This window comes from Sinocyclocheilus grahami, unplaced genomic scaffold (genome assembly GCF_001515645.1).
Source record: "Sinocyclocheilus grahami isolate Dianchi unplaced genomic scaffold, SAMN03320097.WGS_v1.1 scaffold377.1, whole genome shotgun sequence".
In the NCBI taxonomy this organism is placed as follows: domain Eukaryota; kingdom Metazoa; phylum Chordata; class Actinopteri; order Cypriniformes; family Cyprinidae; genus Sinocyclocheilus; species Sinocyclocheilus grahami.
This window is the reverse complement of record NW_015505556.1, coordinates 404,534-423,208: the sequence shown is the minus strand read 5'-3', so window position 1 is coordinate 423,208 and position 18,675 is coordinate 404,534. Positions and strand designations below refer to the sequence as shown.

The following is an 18,675-nucleotide window of genomic DNA, read 5'->3' as shown; positions in this document are numbered from 1 at the left end:
GAGTTGAAAAAACATCTCCGAATATTTAGGATTTCCACAAAGAGGACAAAATGGAAATACACTTATTTAAAGGTCTATTTTATGAGCAGTAGCAGTATATATTATTTTTACATTAAAAAAATTAAACAAACAAAACAGTGAACATTTAATAATTTAACAAAACCGTATATAATAATACTTAGGAGTATAAAGTGATGTTGTTTATTTACAAAAATAAATATAAATTAATAAAATTGCTTAAATGCCATTTAAAATACTAATAATATGAATAAATAACCTAAAATAAACTCGAGCACCATTTCTAATCGTTCAGGTACAGCACCTTCCCTATAAGAGATAACTTGTACTGCCAAACACAAGACCTGGTGGCACCTGGCATCAAAATGAAAGTGTTTCATTTCTTAATCATCTTTCAATGTCAAAAAGCCTCCTTAAAGTCTCTGAACATAATGTCACTACTGAAAGCAAACGCATTAAATCGATACATTTCACAATCCCCGCCACTTTTACCCATGAAATCTCATTGGTCTTGTGAGTTGTTCCCTCTCGTCTACCAACATAAAACGCTTACCTTTAACGGAGCGCGGTTTGGCCTGCTTGCGTCTAGACATCTCCGTGTTAACAACAATATTTTACTTTCTTTAACGGGTATCTTGTCCTCTCCGAGAAATATTGACAGGTCACGCGCTGATACTTGGGAGATTTCTTCACTTTGCCTGTTGCAATGCGGCAACTTCAGTCTCGCTAGTCCAGAAGCGTTCAAATGAAGAGAGAGTAGGCCTACGGCAATGGAAACTGATATTCCAATGATTGAACTTCTCCAACCTGTAGATTTAACGAATAACTTGCGGCTTTTCCCGTGCTCGAGAAGCGAACGCTCTTTTGTTCCTCCGTAACGGCGGAGCGGGCACGCGCGCTCAGAGTTTGAAGAAGCGGAGCGTGCCCAAATTACACCTGATCAGTGGCGAGAGGTGACAATACTTGCCGATAATGTGCCAAAGCCACTTCGACGGTGTTTCGGAATTGATTCGCAATGTTTTTCCTCCTTTTCGCAGTTGTCGCAACTGTCTCTTTTCGTTGTGATCCCGCCGAACCGCCCTCCTTCGCTGTTATTTTTCCGAAGGTGCCACTCTCAATGGCATTTTACGCAGCATTTTTACCTGAGGGGATTTTTCTTCTTCTTCTTGTTTATCGTCCTAAAAGCCGTAAATATTTCTAGTCGCTAGCCTCTCTCTCCCTTTTTCTTTGTCCTGACTCTGGTCTTCCCTCCGCCTCCCGATCCGACTGCTGGCGGGGCTGCAGCGCAGACACACATAATAAAGCCAGGCTTGGCTGGAAATGTAGCCGTGTCCCAGCAGGAGGATGTGAGAGTAGGGTCCCGGCGGGGGAGCGCTCTGATCCCGCAGGGAGCTCCGCACAGCCTGGGTTGAGCAGACAGAGAGAGCCAACAGCACCAAACCATGGTCAGCCATGGAAACTACAGCTTAACTTGGAGCACGGGTCGGGGCCAAAACACGGAGCTTCGAGGAAACTCTGCAGCGGGCAAGAAAAAAGACGGACTGGATTCGCTTTTTGCGCTCCTTGTACTTGTGCCATCGTCTCGGGTTCACTCCAGCGTTTAACTGTCGATTGGATACGATGACATTTTGACTATTTGGGGAGTTTGTTTTGAACATTTATCATTTCTACGTCGCCTTTGCAACACGTTTATCTGCGTTTAAACGAATAAGAAAGACGATTTAAAGGGATAGTTCAGCTCAGCCAAAAATAAAAACAGTGTCATCATTTAACGTTGTTCCAACCCGGTTTGACTTTCTTTCTTCCTTCTGCTCAACACAAAAGATGTCAGGCTGTATGTTAAGGTCTGACAGCCTCAGAGCCCATTCACTTTCGTTGCATCTCTTCCCCCCCCCCATACAATGAAAGTGAATGGTGACTGAGAAAAAGAAAGTTTTACAAAAACAACAACAGGGTGAGTAAACAGATCAGATTTGTAATGGAGTTTTAAAAAAAAAAGTGTTTAGCATTTTATTTTTGAAAAAACATCTGCATATGCAAATAATGTTTGATATGATCAGATGTGTTGTTTTATTTTCATTGGTATTATGGGATATGTTTTAATGAACTTTTAACCCCTTTTTCTAGGATCCTTGTTGCATTCTTTTTGGCAGGATTAGGCCTTTTCGACAGTATTTTTAGTCCCCACAGCGTCTGTCTGGCGTCTGCGTGTACTGCCGAGGCGCAGTCGCAGAATGTGCAAATTTGTGCAAAAATCAACCTAAGAAATGGTCAAAATCACACGCGGCGCGCCGGAGCTGCTCAGCCGTTGTCATGGATAACATGGTGGGCACCCTGTCTCGGTCAGTGGTATATCCTGCAGATTGAGCCAGGCACCCCGCGGAGCCACAGAGCGGCCTTTAAAATTGACCCCCCGCGGTGGACCGGGGCCCCTCTTGTCTCGTCTGAGCGCACGCCTGGAGACTGCATTTAAATGGGCTTCTGGTGTCCCAGAGAGAGAGGCCGTTGGCACGAAGGGGCGAAAGCTCACCGCAGTGGTCCCTTTTTCTCGGATAAATTCAAAGGAGGAAAATAGCTCACATTACAAGCTCCTTAAGGGTCAAGGACAGCCGAGACATGAATGGTTTGAAAGAGTGGCATTGTGAAATCACATAGCACGCGATTACACCCTCTGTCATCTTTTTACGGATTTGCATTTTTCTTGTGCCACAATGAACAGTTCAGAATAAGACTTACAAGACATGAGGATGAAATTAATTAAGACGCTGGAGAAAAAGAGGTGTGAACGGCAAATGCGGTGGTCCTGTTTGGAATAGACGCCTTTGCTATTTTAGGACGATTTTAATGAGTGGCAAATAATTTTTTGAGCTTGGATGACTGCATGCGATTTGAAAAATTTTGAATGTTTAGAAGAGGAAGCAAATCTCTCATTGGACATTATAAGGACGGAGGCATTTGTAACACTTAATTTCACTGCTAACTGAATTGAAATGGCCTCAGTATTGGCTAGTATTTTCCTTCACGCAGCAGGGACAGTGGTAGATTGATGCCCTTACATTATTCATGCGACGATTATTCAAAATTTAGCAATAGCTCAACAGCGTTTTGTCCTTTCTCTCATCCGTCTCCTCTCTCACCGTACCTAGGTATGCTGCTATTCTTATGCGACTATCATCCATTGGACAGTGTGGACCCAGAAAGCACCCTTAAACACTCCCCCATTGTACTGTCACAAGCCTGGAGAGTTCATGTTATATTTATGTTGCCTACAGCGTATTCTCTCTGTTCTGTTCTGTTCAGCTGAACTCACGCCAACTCCTCCAGGTCCCCCCTCCACAGACAATGTTACATCTCATTGGCTTTGCCCTATATAGGCTATTTTTGTATGAAATAATTAGACATAACTGATTTAAATACTGCAAAGCCAACACTCTTTTGTCTCGTTAACAAAGTACAGGAGAGGCGCACGCTCACGGTGTCACTTCTGTCAATCCGTACAAGGAGGTTTAAAATACAAATGCTTTTGTAGCTAATGAATCTGAAGCAGAGCCCAAAAAAATTAGTCATTTTATTAGCTTCCTTCGATTCGGGTTTTACTTCCAGGACCGAGCTGCGGTGACCTGACCTGATAGAATCTATTATGAAAGCAAAAAATGTAAGGAAAGCATTGCCAGAAACTTTTAATTGTCTCAACGTGTACATCAGCAAAATATAGGATTGCTAAAATATGCCGTCTAATTGTCCATATAAGGACGTTTTGTTTGTTACAGTGACCCCGGACGCAGACAGCCGTGCTGATGCCGAGTGCACATGGGCACACAACTGAGAGGTGGAGAGCAGGAGCGCAGATTGGGGCTGACCGCTCGGCTGCACTTTAATGTACCCTCTACTTCATCAGTCCTGATTAGCTACCATAAAAATCCAGATTGAACATTACATTTTTACTGCTGATTGTCTTCCAAACACTCTCAGGTGTTGGCGTGTTAAATGCCAGGGTGTGCATCTGTCCTCGCATCCCATTAGCTTGCTGCAGTGAGACGTCTGACTTGAAAAAGGGGGACCCTCTTCAGAAACGAAAGCAATGCAGAACAAATTTCAGGCTTTTAGGCTTACCGTGTCTTGTGCCAAAACCTCAATAACAAGCCCCCCTCCAGCCCCCGTTTCCCTGGCTCTTGCCCCAGACTTACACAAAGAAACACCGGCTTTATGGACTTAGGGCATTAAAGCATAAAAAACAGCGGACGGAGAACAGGTTCGGAACACATGGTGGCAAACGCGGGGCCCGATCACGTCAGATCGCACAGGCTATACGCTTTAACGCTCCAATTCTTAGGTACATGGCCGTCTTTTCAAAAGGGCACATGAAAGGGCTTAGCGAGAGAGAGAGAGAGATGAGCAACGGCGGCGAGGAGGCCGGCGCTCCAGCAAAAACGCTTTTCTGATGAGCTGCAACAATGCACTCACTCCCACGACATCAGCTCTCTGTTGGGAGTCTCCTCCTAATTTCCTCCATCCATAATAAAAAGAGCTACATTAAACAGTGCCATTAGTGCCAGCAATTTGTTTTATTCTCCACAGAAAGAGAAATGTTATCTGTGGCGGACAAACTTAACCCAATTAAAGCTCATTGTGTATGGGGGCCTTGCTGGGTCTTCAGCTGATGCCTAGGAACGAGGGCAGAGAAAGCCAACTTTGGGGAGGGAGAGGCGAAAAAAGAGAACGGTTGGAACACGTCTGGAGAATTAGGGAATGTAGGAGAGAGACAAATGTGCTTTTAGGAAAAAAGACGGGAAGAGAAATTATGTTTTCGTACGCTTTCCCCCACATCAAATCCCTCCCAAGATGGTTTGATAGAGGAATACTGCGCAAAATGTACACTCAAAACAAAAACGCACAGATAATTCGGCACTTAAACAAATAGCCGAAGGATTAGAGTGAAGGTAAAACCTTTCCATCAAATTAAAAAAAGGGAGGAACTGCATACAAAGCCACACGTTCTAAGATTCTCGCTCATACCCTCACATTTTTGCTGTTAATTGTTGTGATAACACCTCTCGATTACAGGGGTTTAATTATCAACATGTTTGGCTGTTAGACCGAGTACCTGGCACAGATCCTGGTGAAGGGCTCAAGGTTTCTAATGAAGATCTCACTCACAGCAGCATACAGGAGCTCAGTGTGGTGCTGTCCTAACAAAGAAGCACATTGCGTTTAGAGACGACCTGGGTATCTGTGAATTCTAACACAATAATGCCAAGAATATTCATAGTGATACATTTTGATTGATATCCAGTTGTGCTGGAATGGCAAGTGTTTGTCTCTGTGGGGAAAAAAGTGATTCTGTGTGGTTGCAGAATTGTAACGGTAACTGAATCACATGTCGTGGGACACAAATGAGGCATGCTTTTTACTTCCGTAACAGCGAAAGCTGGTTTCACTCCGTTTGACTGGTAATCCTTCCGTCTCCTGTTGCATTTATCAGCTTTAGTGGAGCCGTTTTTTGCTCACTTACCCAAAAAAGGCCCAATCAACACCTCCCAGCTGGTGAAATGAAGCAGAACCGGGCCTCCATTACTTTGAGACGTGATGGATACTTCACAGCTGCGGTCGAGTGTCTGTGATCAGAGAGTGGAGAGACAAACAGCTGTAAAACATGCCCTACTAAAGACATACATACATTTGCTGACAGTATTTGCCATTAGGATATACATGCAGTGTATACTGTATACACACATGACTGTGCAGATTCATCCACAACTAGTTTTGTTCTCACGCAAAGGCCAAAGAAACATTTATGTGAAATCTTAGCAATTTGAAGGAGACTGAGGACAAGATGCAGTCCATTGTTTTGACTAATTTCTAGAATTTACTTTTTTTTTTTTTACAACGGTGACGTAATTCAGCATTGTAGGGTTTCTAAAAGACGTGAAATATTTATATACAAAAATAAAAACGTATTTTTCCTCTGTCTGTTTATGTTGACTAAGCAAGCCGATTTCCGCTCCATAAGGGGGAAAAAATCATGGTTTGGTAAATTTGAATTCTGAGGTAATAATAATAATGGCATAAATAATTATAAATTTAAACGAAAAATCGTAATCATCATGTAAAGTGTCAAAAAAAAATGTTTTTGCCTTCTTGTGGCAAAAATGGACCTCCATAGTTTACCTACATTTCTGGCACCGTTTAGATTTATAAAGTTACTTATGTTTCCAAACCAAATCACTCCATTCTCATGTTATGTCTCGTAGATTGTCTCTCGTTTCCATCCACCAAATGTTAAAAGGAGTTCATATAAGCAGAGGTAGTTACATGTCCCCTTAGTTAAATCACCCATACGAAGAAACTCATAAGCATTGTGATGAATTTTTCAACCTCACTATAATACTGAGGAACACTCAGATTGTTTTAATGTTGTACTTAAGTCACACACCTGTTTCTGTGTCTGTAATATCAAAGGAATAATTCACCTAATACCTGTTTCTTATATACTCACCCTCACTTTCTTCAGTGGACACAAAAGGTTAATTTTTGCATAATATCTTGGCTATTCAAACTCTGCAATTAAAAAAAAAAATTTTTTTATATGTCTATATGACTTCTGCACTAAAGCCATGTTTTCTGAAGATTTCTGAAGCCATAGGGTGCATATAAGAAAAATTGTGATGTCTGTTTTTAGAATGACTAATTATTTTGAGTCAGATCTTTTCAATGAATCAATTGATCCCGTTCACAAAACTGGTCTGAATGATTTGTTTCTGAATGTTACTGATCTGGTTCTGGAGTTCAGCTCACTAACTCATCGATCCAGTCACAGTGGTTAAAAGCTCACTGGTAAATTGTAAAAACAATTTTACATTTTAAAATTAAATCTATGTTTGGTACTAATCAATCTTATGATCTATGAAACCTCAACCCTATAGTCAAGCATGGTGGTGGCAGCATCTTGCTCTGGTGTTTCTTTCCTGGCAAAGAGAAACAAAAAACTTGTTGCCATCAAGGGCAACACAGATGGAGCCAAAATCCACGAAGGGTGCCAGTATCAGCCAGCCAAAGACAGCAACCCCTTTGTTCAGGTACAACGTTCCAAAGAATAAAGACTTGAATCCAATCAAAAATTTGTGACATGAAATGAAAATGTTAGTCAGATGGCACAATCCAATTTGAATTTATAGCAAATTTGCATTCAGAAACATGGAATTATACACAGAATTTTGTGTTCAGTCAAAAAAAAAAACATTGATGGGTGGTGTCTATCTGGAAAAGTTATTAAGGGTATGCATTCAGTGTAGAAGGGAGAACAGTTTTCAACTTTAGGGGCTGGATTCACACTTTAGAAATTGAATAATCTAAAAATAAAAAATAAAAATTCCAAAATTCTAAAAATAAAAACAGAAAACCTGAAGGGGAAAAAAACTTTAAAAAAGAGAGGGAATTTTTAATAAGTGAACTGCATTTCAAAACATTATGCACTTTATTTATCTTTTTTTTATTATTATTATTATAAAAAATAAAAATCTCTGGCTCCTGGAGATCAAGAACCTTCAACAATCTACCAAAATTCAGAATAGTCTCATATTATTGCCTCACACCAAAAACTGTATTTGGAATATATTCAATCGTTGTATGGAGAACAGTGATTTTTAAAGACATCTCTCACAGATTTATGCCACTGAAAATTTTCACATTTATTCTAAAAATTAGCTTACACCTGTGGAAATAAAGAGAACACAACTGAGGCTTTTTTCCATACCAGTACATCTTTAAACATCTCATAGGATCCTGAAAGAAAACACAGAAGCCAGAAGGGGAAAAAAACTTTAAAAAAGAGAGGGAATTTTTAATAAGTGAACTGCATTTCAAAACATTATGCACTTTATTTATCTTTTTTTTATTATTATTATTATAAAAAATAAAAATCTCTGGCTCCTGGAGATCAAGAACCTTCAACAATCTACCAAAATTCAGAATAGTCTCATATTATTGCCTCACACCAAAAACTGTATTTGGAATATATTCAATCGTTGTATGGAGAACAGTGATTTTTAAAGACATCTCTCACAGATTTATGCCACTGAAAATTTTCACATTTATTCTAAAAATTAGCTTACACCTGTGGAAATAAAGAGAACACAACTGAGGCTTTTTTCCATACCAGTACATCTTTAAACATCTCATAGGATCCTGAAAGAAAACACAGAAGCCTAAGTCCAGAATGTTAACAACTGTCCCACGTGGCAATACTGGCCTATGATTTAATCAGGTGTCCTGAGAGAATCAAGGGAGCAGGCGTCGTGGTGGGCGAGGACCTGAACATGGACAAAAAAAAAAGGTTCAACAAGAACCAAAAAAATAAATAAATCAATTAGTGACAGATCCTTCCATTCCAATAGTTCTCTAAATAGCCATCATAACAAGAACTTCATGAGAAGATGCTGACCTGTTGGGGCTCCCATATGAAGGCTCCTGAGTGAAGGTGGTGGTGCTCTAGGACCCTGGGGTCCATTCTGCGGCGGTGGGCCACACATCAATGGTGGCCCGCGTGATGAATGAGACCCCGGATGCTGCAACAGTCCTCTAGACGACGGGAAACCAAGAGGTGTTTCAAGCAGAGGGGCATGGTCAAGAAGAGGGGCACGGGTGGAGGATGGCCCATGTGTAGGTGCTAGGCCTAGAAGAGGTTGTGGCTTGTCAAGACTATGAGGGGCTGCTGGCCCTCTAGATGGGGGACTAAATGAAGAACTGTGTGAGACTGAAGAGGCCCGAGAGGGTAAAAGACTATGGGGGGCAGCTGATCTGTGGGAAGGTGGCTTTAGATTTTGCATTGAAAGCAAAGGAGGTGGTTTCGTCTTGGGATATGAGCCTGGAAACACAGGGAATACTGCATTTAAATTTATTAATGAGCATCATAAACAGGTTAAAAATGAATTATTAAATAATTTTTTCTTAAAGTAAAAAATTGATACTCCAAGTTTATACATATGTATATATATTTTTTGTATTTTATCCTGTGCCCCCCAAAAAAACCTTGCAACCCCCTGTGATGGCCTGGGGGTGTATCTCCAGACCCTGAGGGTGGGTTTGCCTGCTCTCTTGGTGGTGGTCCAGCTCCAGCAGGCAGAAGTGGTGGGGGTTTTCCTAACCCTGGAGGCAGGCTGTTTATTACAGGAGCAACATTACTGCCCACCTCTGCGGAAGTTACTGGAGAGGAAAGGAACAGAGTGATAGTAAAAATATAATGTTATAATGTTTAGAAATATATTATAAAATCTGTATAATTTAAAATATAACTTACATTTTAATTCTATATGCTTATTATATATCAATACAAAGTAAGTTACATTATATACCATTCAAAGGCTTGGAGTCATTATATAAATTTTTTTTTAACATAATAATAGTAATAAATGTTTTGTGAGCAGCAAATCAGAATATTAGAATGATTTCTGAAGGCCCATGTGACTGGAGTAATGATGCTAAAAATTCAGCTTTGAAATCATAGGAATAAACGAGATTGAAAAGTTTGTAGACAAACTTTAAGTTGGCTTGAAAAAGCCTAGCCAGAAAGTTTTAAAAAGTTTTAAAAGCTTGCAGTCTGCAGGTTTTCAGTTTGAAGTAGTTTAAAATTTTAAATAGTTTTAAAGATTAAAGCTGGAATGTTTTCCAGGCATTACAGTCTATCAGAAAAACGCATAGGTATAAAGCAAATTACTAGGGTACCTGGGGTGGTTGCTAGGGTGTTTCTAGCATGACTAACATGTTGCTAACATATTTTTAGCATGATTAGCATGTTGTTAGCACAATTAGCATGTTACTAACATGTTGCTACCATGATTAGCAAGTTATTAACATGTTTCTAGCATGACTAGAATGTGGCTAACATGATTAGCATGTTACTAGCATGTTTCTAGCCTGACTAGCATGTTTTTAACATAATTAACATTTTATTAGCATGTTTCTAGCATGATTAGCATGTTACTAACATGTTTCTAGCACGATTATCATGTTGCTAGCATGATTAGCTCGTTATTAGCATGTTTCTAGCATGACTAGCATGTTGCTAACATTGTTAGCATGTTTCTAGCATGATTAGCATGCTGCTAGTATGTTTTTAACATTATTTAACATTGTAAATGAAAAAAATCCAGCTAAAAACAAGGTAAAACTATCTGATTCAATAAAAACAGCTAGAGACCAGTTAAAATCAGCTAAAACCAGCTGATTTAGCAAAAGGCCAGCTAAAAACAGCTGAACCAGTCAAAAACCAACTTAAAACCAGCCTAGGCTAGTTGTCTAGTCTTAGCTGGTTTAAGCTGATAGTAGCGGTTTTAAACTTGGTTGGTCTTTTAGCAGGTCTCCCATCTTGACCAGCTAAAATGGTGCCAAAACCACTTTAAAACCAAAAACATCTAGCCAACCAGCTAGATAGATTAGAAATATTAGATAGAGTGGAAGCTTAAATTAGTTTAAATTGGTTAGAAATAGTACATAGAAGAGAAGTTTGATTGAGCCTAATGGGCTTCAGTGTGTTTAGATTGAAATTTTTGACAGCTGGAGTTTGAATAGTCTTGGCTCATTTGAACATTCTGTCAATGTAAATCTATTGGATTTTTATGATTTTTAATCTTCCGTTTTAAGAAAACTGTAAATCCGATCAGTCTGAAAAGATATAGCAACCCAAGTCAGAACAGTCTGAAGAGCTGAGCTGAGTTTGGTGGTTCTAGCTTGAAAGCTCTAGAAGGAGTAGCGTTTAAAATTTTAGTCTAAGAAGAAGCAGCAGCTTAAATAGAATATCAGTAAATTGGCTTTTTCAAGCCAATTTAATTACATTTTAAAATATAAAATGTATAATGTATTTTGGATCAAATAAATGCAGGCTTGGTGAGCAGAAGAGAATTCTTTAAAAAACATACAAAATCTTACCGTTTAAAAACTTTTGACTAGTGTATAGTAATTTTATATATATACATATACATGTGTGTGTGTTTACATATTCAAATAACTGAATATGTAATATGTATAATTAACAGATTTGATAATAAATAAACAAAGTAAATCGATCAATGTACAATGTGCACTGATTGCATTTTACCAATCATAAATGCATCTAACTTGAGGTCACAAGTAATTATCACATATTGAGGTCATATGTAATTATATCACATATTAAAATGTATAATAATGCTGAGAATTAAGACACACTTATAACACAATATGAATGTAACTAGGCCAGGACACAGAAGCATGTTCACCTTGCAGATGGTCTTGGCGGTTTTGAAGATACTCTGTCAGTGTGTTGAGCTCCTCTGGGTACAGGTGCAAACCTTCGGCCAGGAGAAAGAGCAGGTGGCGGGTGGCAGAGGGAACAGTGTGCCGCTCCAGCTTGCTGCGCACCAGATAGTCCTCCGTCAGCTCAGCCGCCCGTGCCGCAGCCTCCGTGGGGTCCAGCACCCGCTGCGAACCGCTCAAGCGCCTGAACTCCACCAACACAAACTCCAAGGCCTGTTCTTTGGGCATATTTCGATGAACTGTGAAGAGGCAGAGGAAGGGTCAGCCAGAGGAGGGAAGGGGCTTGCATATGGTGCTCAGTGTGAGCTGCTGCAGTCTAAGCAGTGCGCACAAGAGTTCTACCTCATCAGCAACACGCTGCAGTCTGGCAACCACTGCTTAACCCAATTACCACATTAAAATTCAGTATGCACTCAAAGGACACATTCATGAGCACACTTGAATGTTGGGAGAAGGGACATTTAGCAGAGTAGAAGTTAATATAAGATTGCTTTTAAAGGTTTTTAATATGAGGAAGGCATTGTGCATGAGATAACTCATATGTATTTTTATGAATTCAGTTTTGATGTATGACATTGCGTAATAGCAAATGACTACATTCAGAAAATGTAACAGTTCAATTAATCATGTTTAAAAAGGACTTATTTTCTTGCTTAAGTTTGTTTTGCTTGTTTGTTTTTTGAGACGTGAAAGTCTGGTAGTGTGTGACACTCAGTCATTTAGTGTGTGTTCAGTTTTTCTGTGTTAACTGAAACTATTATTTGACGCCTTGTGTTATAAAATGTGTAAAAAGTGTATTCCAGCTTTAAAAAAAATTAAAACTTACCAGCAAGGTGACGTTTTATAGGAATAAAAGCTTGAGTAGTTATATTAAACTATTTTAATATTAACAATGTTTTTTTTAATTAAATGGTGGGCATTAATTAAAATAATGATTTTAAAAAACTAAAAAAATAAGTAAATGAAAGCATGTCTGTTGTTTGAGGGCATTTCATCTATTTTAATGTTATGCTGAGGGTCAACCCCACCATCTTTTAGATGTTTTTTGTTTGTTTGTTTTTGCTTTTGGATTTTGTGTCAAGCACTACAACAGAGATTTTTGCTTGGCTGTATCGGTGCAAACATTTTTAAATATGTAGATTGGTAAAACATTTGTACTCAAATCTATTATAATAATGTCATTTTTTTGTAAAGAAAGTACACCTAATTTATTCTGACCACTCACTTATTTTTATGGGGAAAAAAATGTGTTGCAAAATTACAAGCTATTATACGGTTTAATTTGGAGGTATGTCAATTTTGAGATTTGGGAAACTTGTGAAACTGAGATGTGCTTACACATCTAAAAAATAAGAATAAAAAAAAGATTTTTTTCTTTCCTTTTTTTTGTAAATGTTGGTAAATAAATTCCAGAAAAAGCTTTTCATTACCATTTCATGACAAAGTATGTTTCTACACAAACAAAGCTTGTATGTTTTTTGTCTAGTCCAGCGTAGCTTTTTACTGCCACAAGATTTAGCAAAGTCATTCTCTTTGCAAAGTCCTACGTTGAGATAACACTGATATTTTTTTCAGTTAATATAAATAAATGAATTCTCTTTTTAGACTGTTCTGAACGTTTTTGAATGTTTAGAAAGCGCATTTTCAGAATACATAAATGTATGTCTTTTAGTGTAATCACAGAATACTGGTTATTGTTTTGTTGTTCATTATAAGGCAAAGAGTGTAAAAAATGCCCACCACCAAGTCAAGGTTGTTTAAGGTTATTTTACTGTTGTTTGAAGTAAATTTAAACTGGTTTTATTGGGAGATCGATTGTGGGAGTCGGAACTTACTTTTGAGGGACTCTGAAAATATGATTACTGTGCACGAGGAGAGTGTTACATTAGTCTGCTCGACGAGAATACATAAGGGGGAACCGTCGGAGCGGACATCTTGGAGGGCCCGCGTCAGGCCTGATTCCACCTGCAGGTAAAGCATTTCCACCGAGAGGCCACGTTCCTGCAAACACTGGCCTATCGATTTGGGGTAATCCCTTTGAAAGAAGAAGAAGAGATCTGGTTATTGAGCACCATGCTTCAGGGCAGGAGATGAGGGTCTTGGGTGTGGCCCCGTTAATATATGCAGCAATGAAAGGGTAACGTTTTAATGTGCCACACAAATCAATAAACCAACATAAATAGCATTTTAAAAGTGTATTACATATTAGAAAATAGTTGAAAATTAAGTTGTTTCATTTGTTTTAGCCAAATAAATGCTTGTGGTGCGAGTCGTCAGGCTTTGAAGGACATAAAAAGTGATAAATATTAAGCTTAAACATGATGCAAAAAGTTACAGTTTAATATTAATAGCATAACTTTACACCATTTTAATAGTGAACAGACACTATAAAGAGAGGCCACGTTCCTGCAAACACTGGCCTATCGATTTGGGGTAATCCCTTTGAAAGAAGAAGAAGAGATCTGGTTATTGAGCACCATGCTTCAGGGCAGGAGATGAGGGTCTTGGGTGTGGCCCCGTTAATATATGCAGCAATGAAAGGGTAACGTTTTAATGTGCCACACAAATCAATAAACCAACATAAATAGCATTTTAAAAGTGTATTACATATTAGAAAATAGTTGAAAATTAAGTTGTTTAATTTGTTTTAGCCAAATAAATGCTTGTGGTGCGAGTCGTCAGGCTTTGAAGGACATAAAAAGTGATAAATATTAAGCTTAAACATGATGCAAAAAGTTACAGTTTAATATTAATAGCATAACTTTACACAATTTTAATAGTGAACAGACACTATAAAATATATATATATATATTAATGTTTTACCAAAAACTTTGTAAATTAAAACATTGTAAAATGGATCTTAATAAAATGTGAAACACTTCTATCAAACACATTTAAGCCAAGATCTATTATTGGATGGCAAAAATGGGACAGTCTGTTTTGTTTGTGTCATATTCATTGTGTATTAATAAAAACAGAGGTATGTGTTTCCAGTCAAGGATGTTTAGAAGCGTTCAATTTCAAAGTTGCATTCACTTTTTGATAATAGCATTGTTTGTGTTTTTCATGTTTTCATAGATTGTGTTTTTGTTTCGTTTAGAAATATGGCTTAGATTACTGGACATTTTGAATATCACCACTTCTTAAAGAAGCTATTTGGCTAAATAAACAAGGAATGTGATTAAAGTGATTTCAGTTTTTTTTAAATATGATGATTTCTGGACATATGTATTCTTTCAGTGAACGTTTTTGTTGGAGAGTGAAAATGTACCCAATTCAAATAAATTAAAAAAACACTCTTTTACTCTTTGAGACCGAACTAATTTTGAAAATGTGTATTCAACATTTAGAGTAACATTTTACACGTCTTTTTATTATCTCTCTTTTTTAGATATGTGGAATAGAAAACTTAGATTATAAAAGTTAAATGAAAATGTTTCAAATTAAACTTTAGATCATTGGAGGCAGGTCTCTAAAGACCACCATGTTGAATGCAACATATGGGCGTAAACATTTGCAGTTGATTTGTTGGATAAATATAATTTACACAACATACATATTGACTTTTTTTCTAGATTTGCACTATTTTTTTATAAACTTCTTTTGGAGACAACATCTAGAGTTAGCCAAAATGTTACATTCAAAGATTAATTTTAACAGTTACTGATTGATGTATCATGTTTAGTGCTTTTGGATTCGCAATGTAAAATAGTAATATAAATGAATTAAAATTATTAATTTATAAAAAAAAAAAAAATTTTTAAACTGACAGTGAAATGTAAAGAATAAGAGCATTCCACAGACTTTTGTTAAATAGTAGTGAACATTTAGAATACAGGAAGTTTGTTGTTGTTGTTCTTTTACTTGAAGGCACATTTTAAGTTTTAGGATGATTTATAATAATAAAATATCCACCAGAATTTTGTTTTTGTTAACCATCAAGGATGATTCTGGATACATACGGATTCCAGATCTTAACCCTGATGAATCCCATCAGCCTAACATTTAACAATAACGAAGCACATTCACACAACAGAGAAAAAATTTTTTTTTTTTAAAACAGCATTGCACAAAATGTAGGTAAACAAGTCCCATATTTTCAGTAAGTGCAAACTCTGGAAAATAGTTTAAAACAGAAAGCAAGTTTCACACAATAAAAACATTTACTGCGACAGAATTTGACTGCTACCTGCAGAGTATACTCACACATTCTGGTTGTTCACCGACAAGACGACACAGTCTGCAGGCTGTCTAGCACCATCTCCATGCAGCTGCTGGAAGAACCTCTCGTATATGGCATTGCGTTGAACTGTTGCCTCATATTCTTCAGGTGAAACAGCTGTTACAAACACATTTACATGAAAAAGTTTTCATAATGGTCACAACAGCAGCAGTGAGAAACCACGTTGTTTATTACATGAAAAATCATACCAGTTGACTGATGCGGTGAATGCTCATAGTCTGCAGTGCCAGAGTAATCAATCCCTTCCTCTAAGCTCTCAAAGCTGAAAATTGAAGGAAGATTGGTAGGAAAAGGTGTTTAGATTTTAAAAGAAGAAGAGAGAAACAGATATGAGAAAAATAAAGACTTAAAGCCAGGAAAAGATCAGTAGTACTGCACGGTCAACTACAAAAATATCTTTTTTTTTTCTTCTGTCATATTCAACGTGCCTGTCAGATTCTGGATGATCATCTTTTCTGTCCTCCCTCATTGGATATGGTGTTCTTCGAAATGGTCTGGGAGGTTTCGAGACACTGCATGGAGCAAATTACATGATTATGACCAACATAACACCAGAAATATAAAACGTAGGTTGTGGGTTTAAATCTAGTGAGTTGCCTAGCTTGAAATCGGTCATATTAATTCTGAACATATTTATGCAGTAGCTCACAGCAGCCACTATACAGATGTCTCACATACCTTCCTCCACTGTGTTTTGGTGGTGGTCGTCTGGCCCCAGCTTTCTTCGACCACGACGACATTTTATTTTTTTCTAAATGAACGGCGTAACAAACATTATTTAAAATATCTTACATTACAATATCGCAGGACACAAGGCAATTAAGCTTTGGTTGCCTAGAAAATCCTGCATGTAACGTTACTCAACTATTATTTTTTTTTTTTTAAACTAAGGTCTATTGTTAAAACAGCGTTTAATATTTGCGACATTATCTCTCTTTTTTAGATATGTGGAATAGAAAACTTAGATTATAAAAGTTAAATGAAAATGTTTCAAATTAAACTTTAGATCATTGGAGGCAGGTCTCTAAAGACCACCATGTTGAATGCAACATATGGGCGTAAACATTTGCAGTTGATTTGTTGGATAAATATAATTTACACAACATACATATTGACTTCTGTAATATGTAAAAAAAAAAAATTATATTGTTTTTTTTATTAAATTCAACATTTTGAGATTCATTTTAACAGTCATTGATGGATGTATCATGTTCAGTGTTTTTGTTGTTTTTGGATTAGCAGTGTAAAATGGCAATATCAGTTAATTTAAATTACTAATTTATAAAGGTTATAAAGAGACGGATAGCCAAATGTAAAGAATAAGAGCAATTCCGGAGACTTTTGTTTAATAGTGGACACATTTTTGCAAATTCTGAACATTTAAAATACTGTACGTTTGTTGTTGTTCTTTTACTTGAAGGCACATTTTAAGTTTTAGGATGATTTATAATAATAAAATATCCACCAGAATTTTGTTTTTGTTAACCATCAAGGATGATTCTGGATACATACGGATTCCAGATCTTAACCCTGATGAATCCCATCAGCCTAACATTTAACAATAACGAAGCACATTCACACAACAGAGAAAAAATTTTTTTTTTTTAAAACAGCATTGCACAAAATGTAGGTAAACAAGTCCCATATTTTCAGTAAGTGCAAACTCTGGAAAATAGTTTAAAACAGAAAGCAAGTTTCACACAATAAAAACATTTACTGCGACAGAATTTGACTGCTACCTGCAGAGTATACTCACACATTCTGGTTGTTCACCGACAAGACGACACAGTCTGCAGGCTGTCTAGCACCATCTCCATGCAGCTGCTGGAAGAACCTCTCGTATATGGCATTGCGTTGAACTGTTGCCTCATATTCTTCAGGTGAAACAGCTGTTACAAACACATTTACATGAAAAAGTTTTCATAATGGTCACAACAGCAGCAGTGAGAAACCACGTTGTTTATTACATGAAAAATCATACCAGTTGACTGATGCGGTGAATGCTCATAGTCTGCAGTGCCAGAGAAATCAATCCCTTCCTCTAAGCTCTCAAAGCTGAAAATTGAAGGAAGATTGGTAGGAAAAGGTGTTTAGATTTTAAAAGAAGAAGAGAGAAACAGATATGAGAAAAATAAAGACTTAAAGCCAGGAAAAGATCAGTAGTACTGCACGGTCAACTACAAAAATATCATTTTTTTTCTTCTGTCATATTCAACGTGCCTGTCAGATTCTGGATGATCATCTTTTCTGTCCTCCCTCATTGGATATGGTGTTCTTCGAAATGGTCTGGGAGGTTTCGAGACACTGCATGGAGCAAATTACATGATTATGACCAACATAACACCAGAAATATAAAACGTAGGTTGTGGGTTTAAATCTAGTGAGTTGCCTAGCTTGAAATCGGTCATATTAATTCTGAACATATTTATGCAGTAGCTCACAGCAGCCACTATACAGATGTCTCACATACCTTCCTCCACTGTGTTTTGGTGGTGGTCGTCTGGCCCCAGCTTTCTTCGACCACGACGACATTTTATTTTTTTCTAAATGAACGGCGTAACAAACATTATTTAAAATATCTTACATTACAATATCGCAGGACACAAGGCAATTAAGCTTTGGTTGCCTAGAAAATCCTGCATGTAACGTTACTCAACTATTATTATTTTTTTTTTAAACTAAGGTCTATTGTTAAAACAGCGTTTAATATTTGCGACATTTGTCAAATTATTGTTATGAAAACACTAAATCTGATGCGAAGACCATCTTACCTGCGTAGATATTCAGTTTTAGTCCTGCTGCTCTATGAATCGCGATAAATCGATGAATTTGCTGATACGTTATTTCATCTCTGACTAGGTCAGTACATACTAAGACTATTTATAGATTTTAAAAATTATGGATAATAGTGATTAATTCGAGTTACTGCTAAAGGACTCCTGCAAAAGACTTCCAACACACTCGATCCGACTTCCTTTCGAAGAACAAGTGTGTATTATTTGAGGAAGCGTGTGGAGCCTCCTAACGGACAGGAAGACAAACGACGACACCAATGATGTTCTCTACCCACCCATACATATACATATATATATGACTATGCGACTTGTGTTTTTGTTATTGTTAC

At 37.5% G+C, this 18,675-nt stretch overlaps 2 protein-coding genes across 3 annotated transcripts in view; both read right to left on the bottom strand.

Annotated features, from left to right (window-relative positions):
* znf423 (zinc finger protein 423) overlaps nucleotides 1-1,790 on the bottom strand; it is a 174,080-nt gene extending 172,290 nt beyond the window's left edge. The window contains exon 1 of the mRNA XM_016230807.1: nucleotides 572-1,790. Within this exon, the coding sequence (XP_016086293.1) occupies nucleotides 572-611 (40 nt within the window). The 5' untranslated portion in view covers nucleotides 612-1,790. The remainder of the gene's footprint in view (nucleotides 1-571) is intronic.
* A 6,130-nt stretch (nucleotides 1,791-7,920) lies between these two features.
* On the bottom strand, nucleotides 7,921-18,558 carry LOC107549641 (nuclear receptor coactivator 5). 2 transcript variants are annotated; one of them, XM_016230806.1, is made up of 10 exons: nucleotides 18,323-18,558; nucleotides 18,022-18,093; nucleotides 17,772-17,855; nucleotides 17,533-17,606; nucleotides 17,308-17,440; nucleotides 13,143-13,342; nucleotides 11,271-11,546; nucleotides 9,046-9,219; nucleotides 8,459-8,881; nucleotides 7,921-8,327 (listed from the first exon to the last, which is right to left on the bottom strand). In XM_016230806.1, exons 2-10 carry the CDS (start codon nucleotides 18,081-18,083, stop codon nucleotides 8,296-8,298), a joined length of 1,458 nt encoding a protein of 485 aa, XP_016086292.1. In that variant the 5' UTR covers nucleotides 18,084-18,093; nucleotides 18,323-18,558; the 3' UTR covers nucleotides 7,921-8,295. The 2 variants fall into 2 exon arrangements, with proteins under 2 accessions (XP_016086292.1, XP_016086291.1); XM_016230805.1 differs by lacking the exons at nucleotides 17,308-17,440; nucleotides 17,533-17,606; nucleotides 17,772-17,855; nucleotides 18,022-18,093; nucleotides 18,323-18,558 and adding exons at nucleotides 15,515-15,647; nucleotides 15,740-15,813; nucleotides 15,980-16,063; nucleotides 16,230-16,298.
* Between the last annotated feature and the right edge of the window lie 117 nt (nucleotides 18,559-18,675).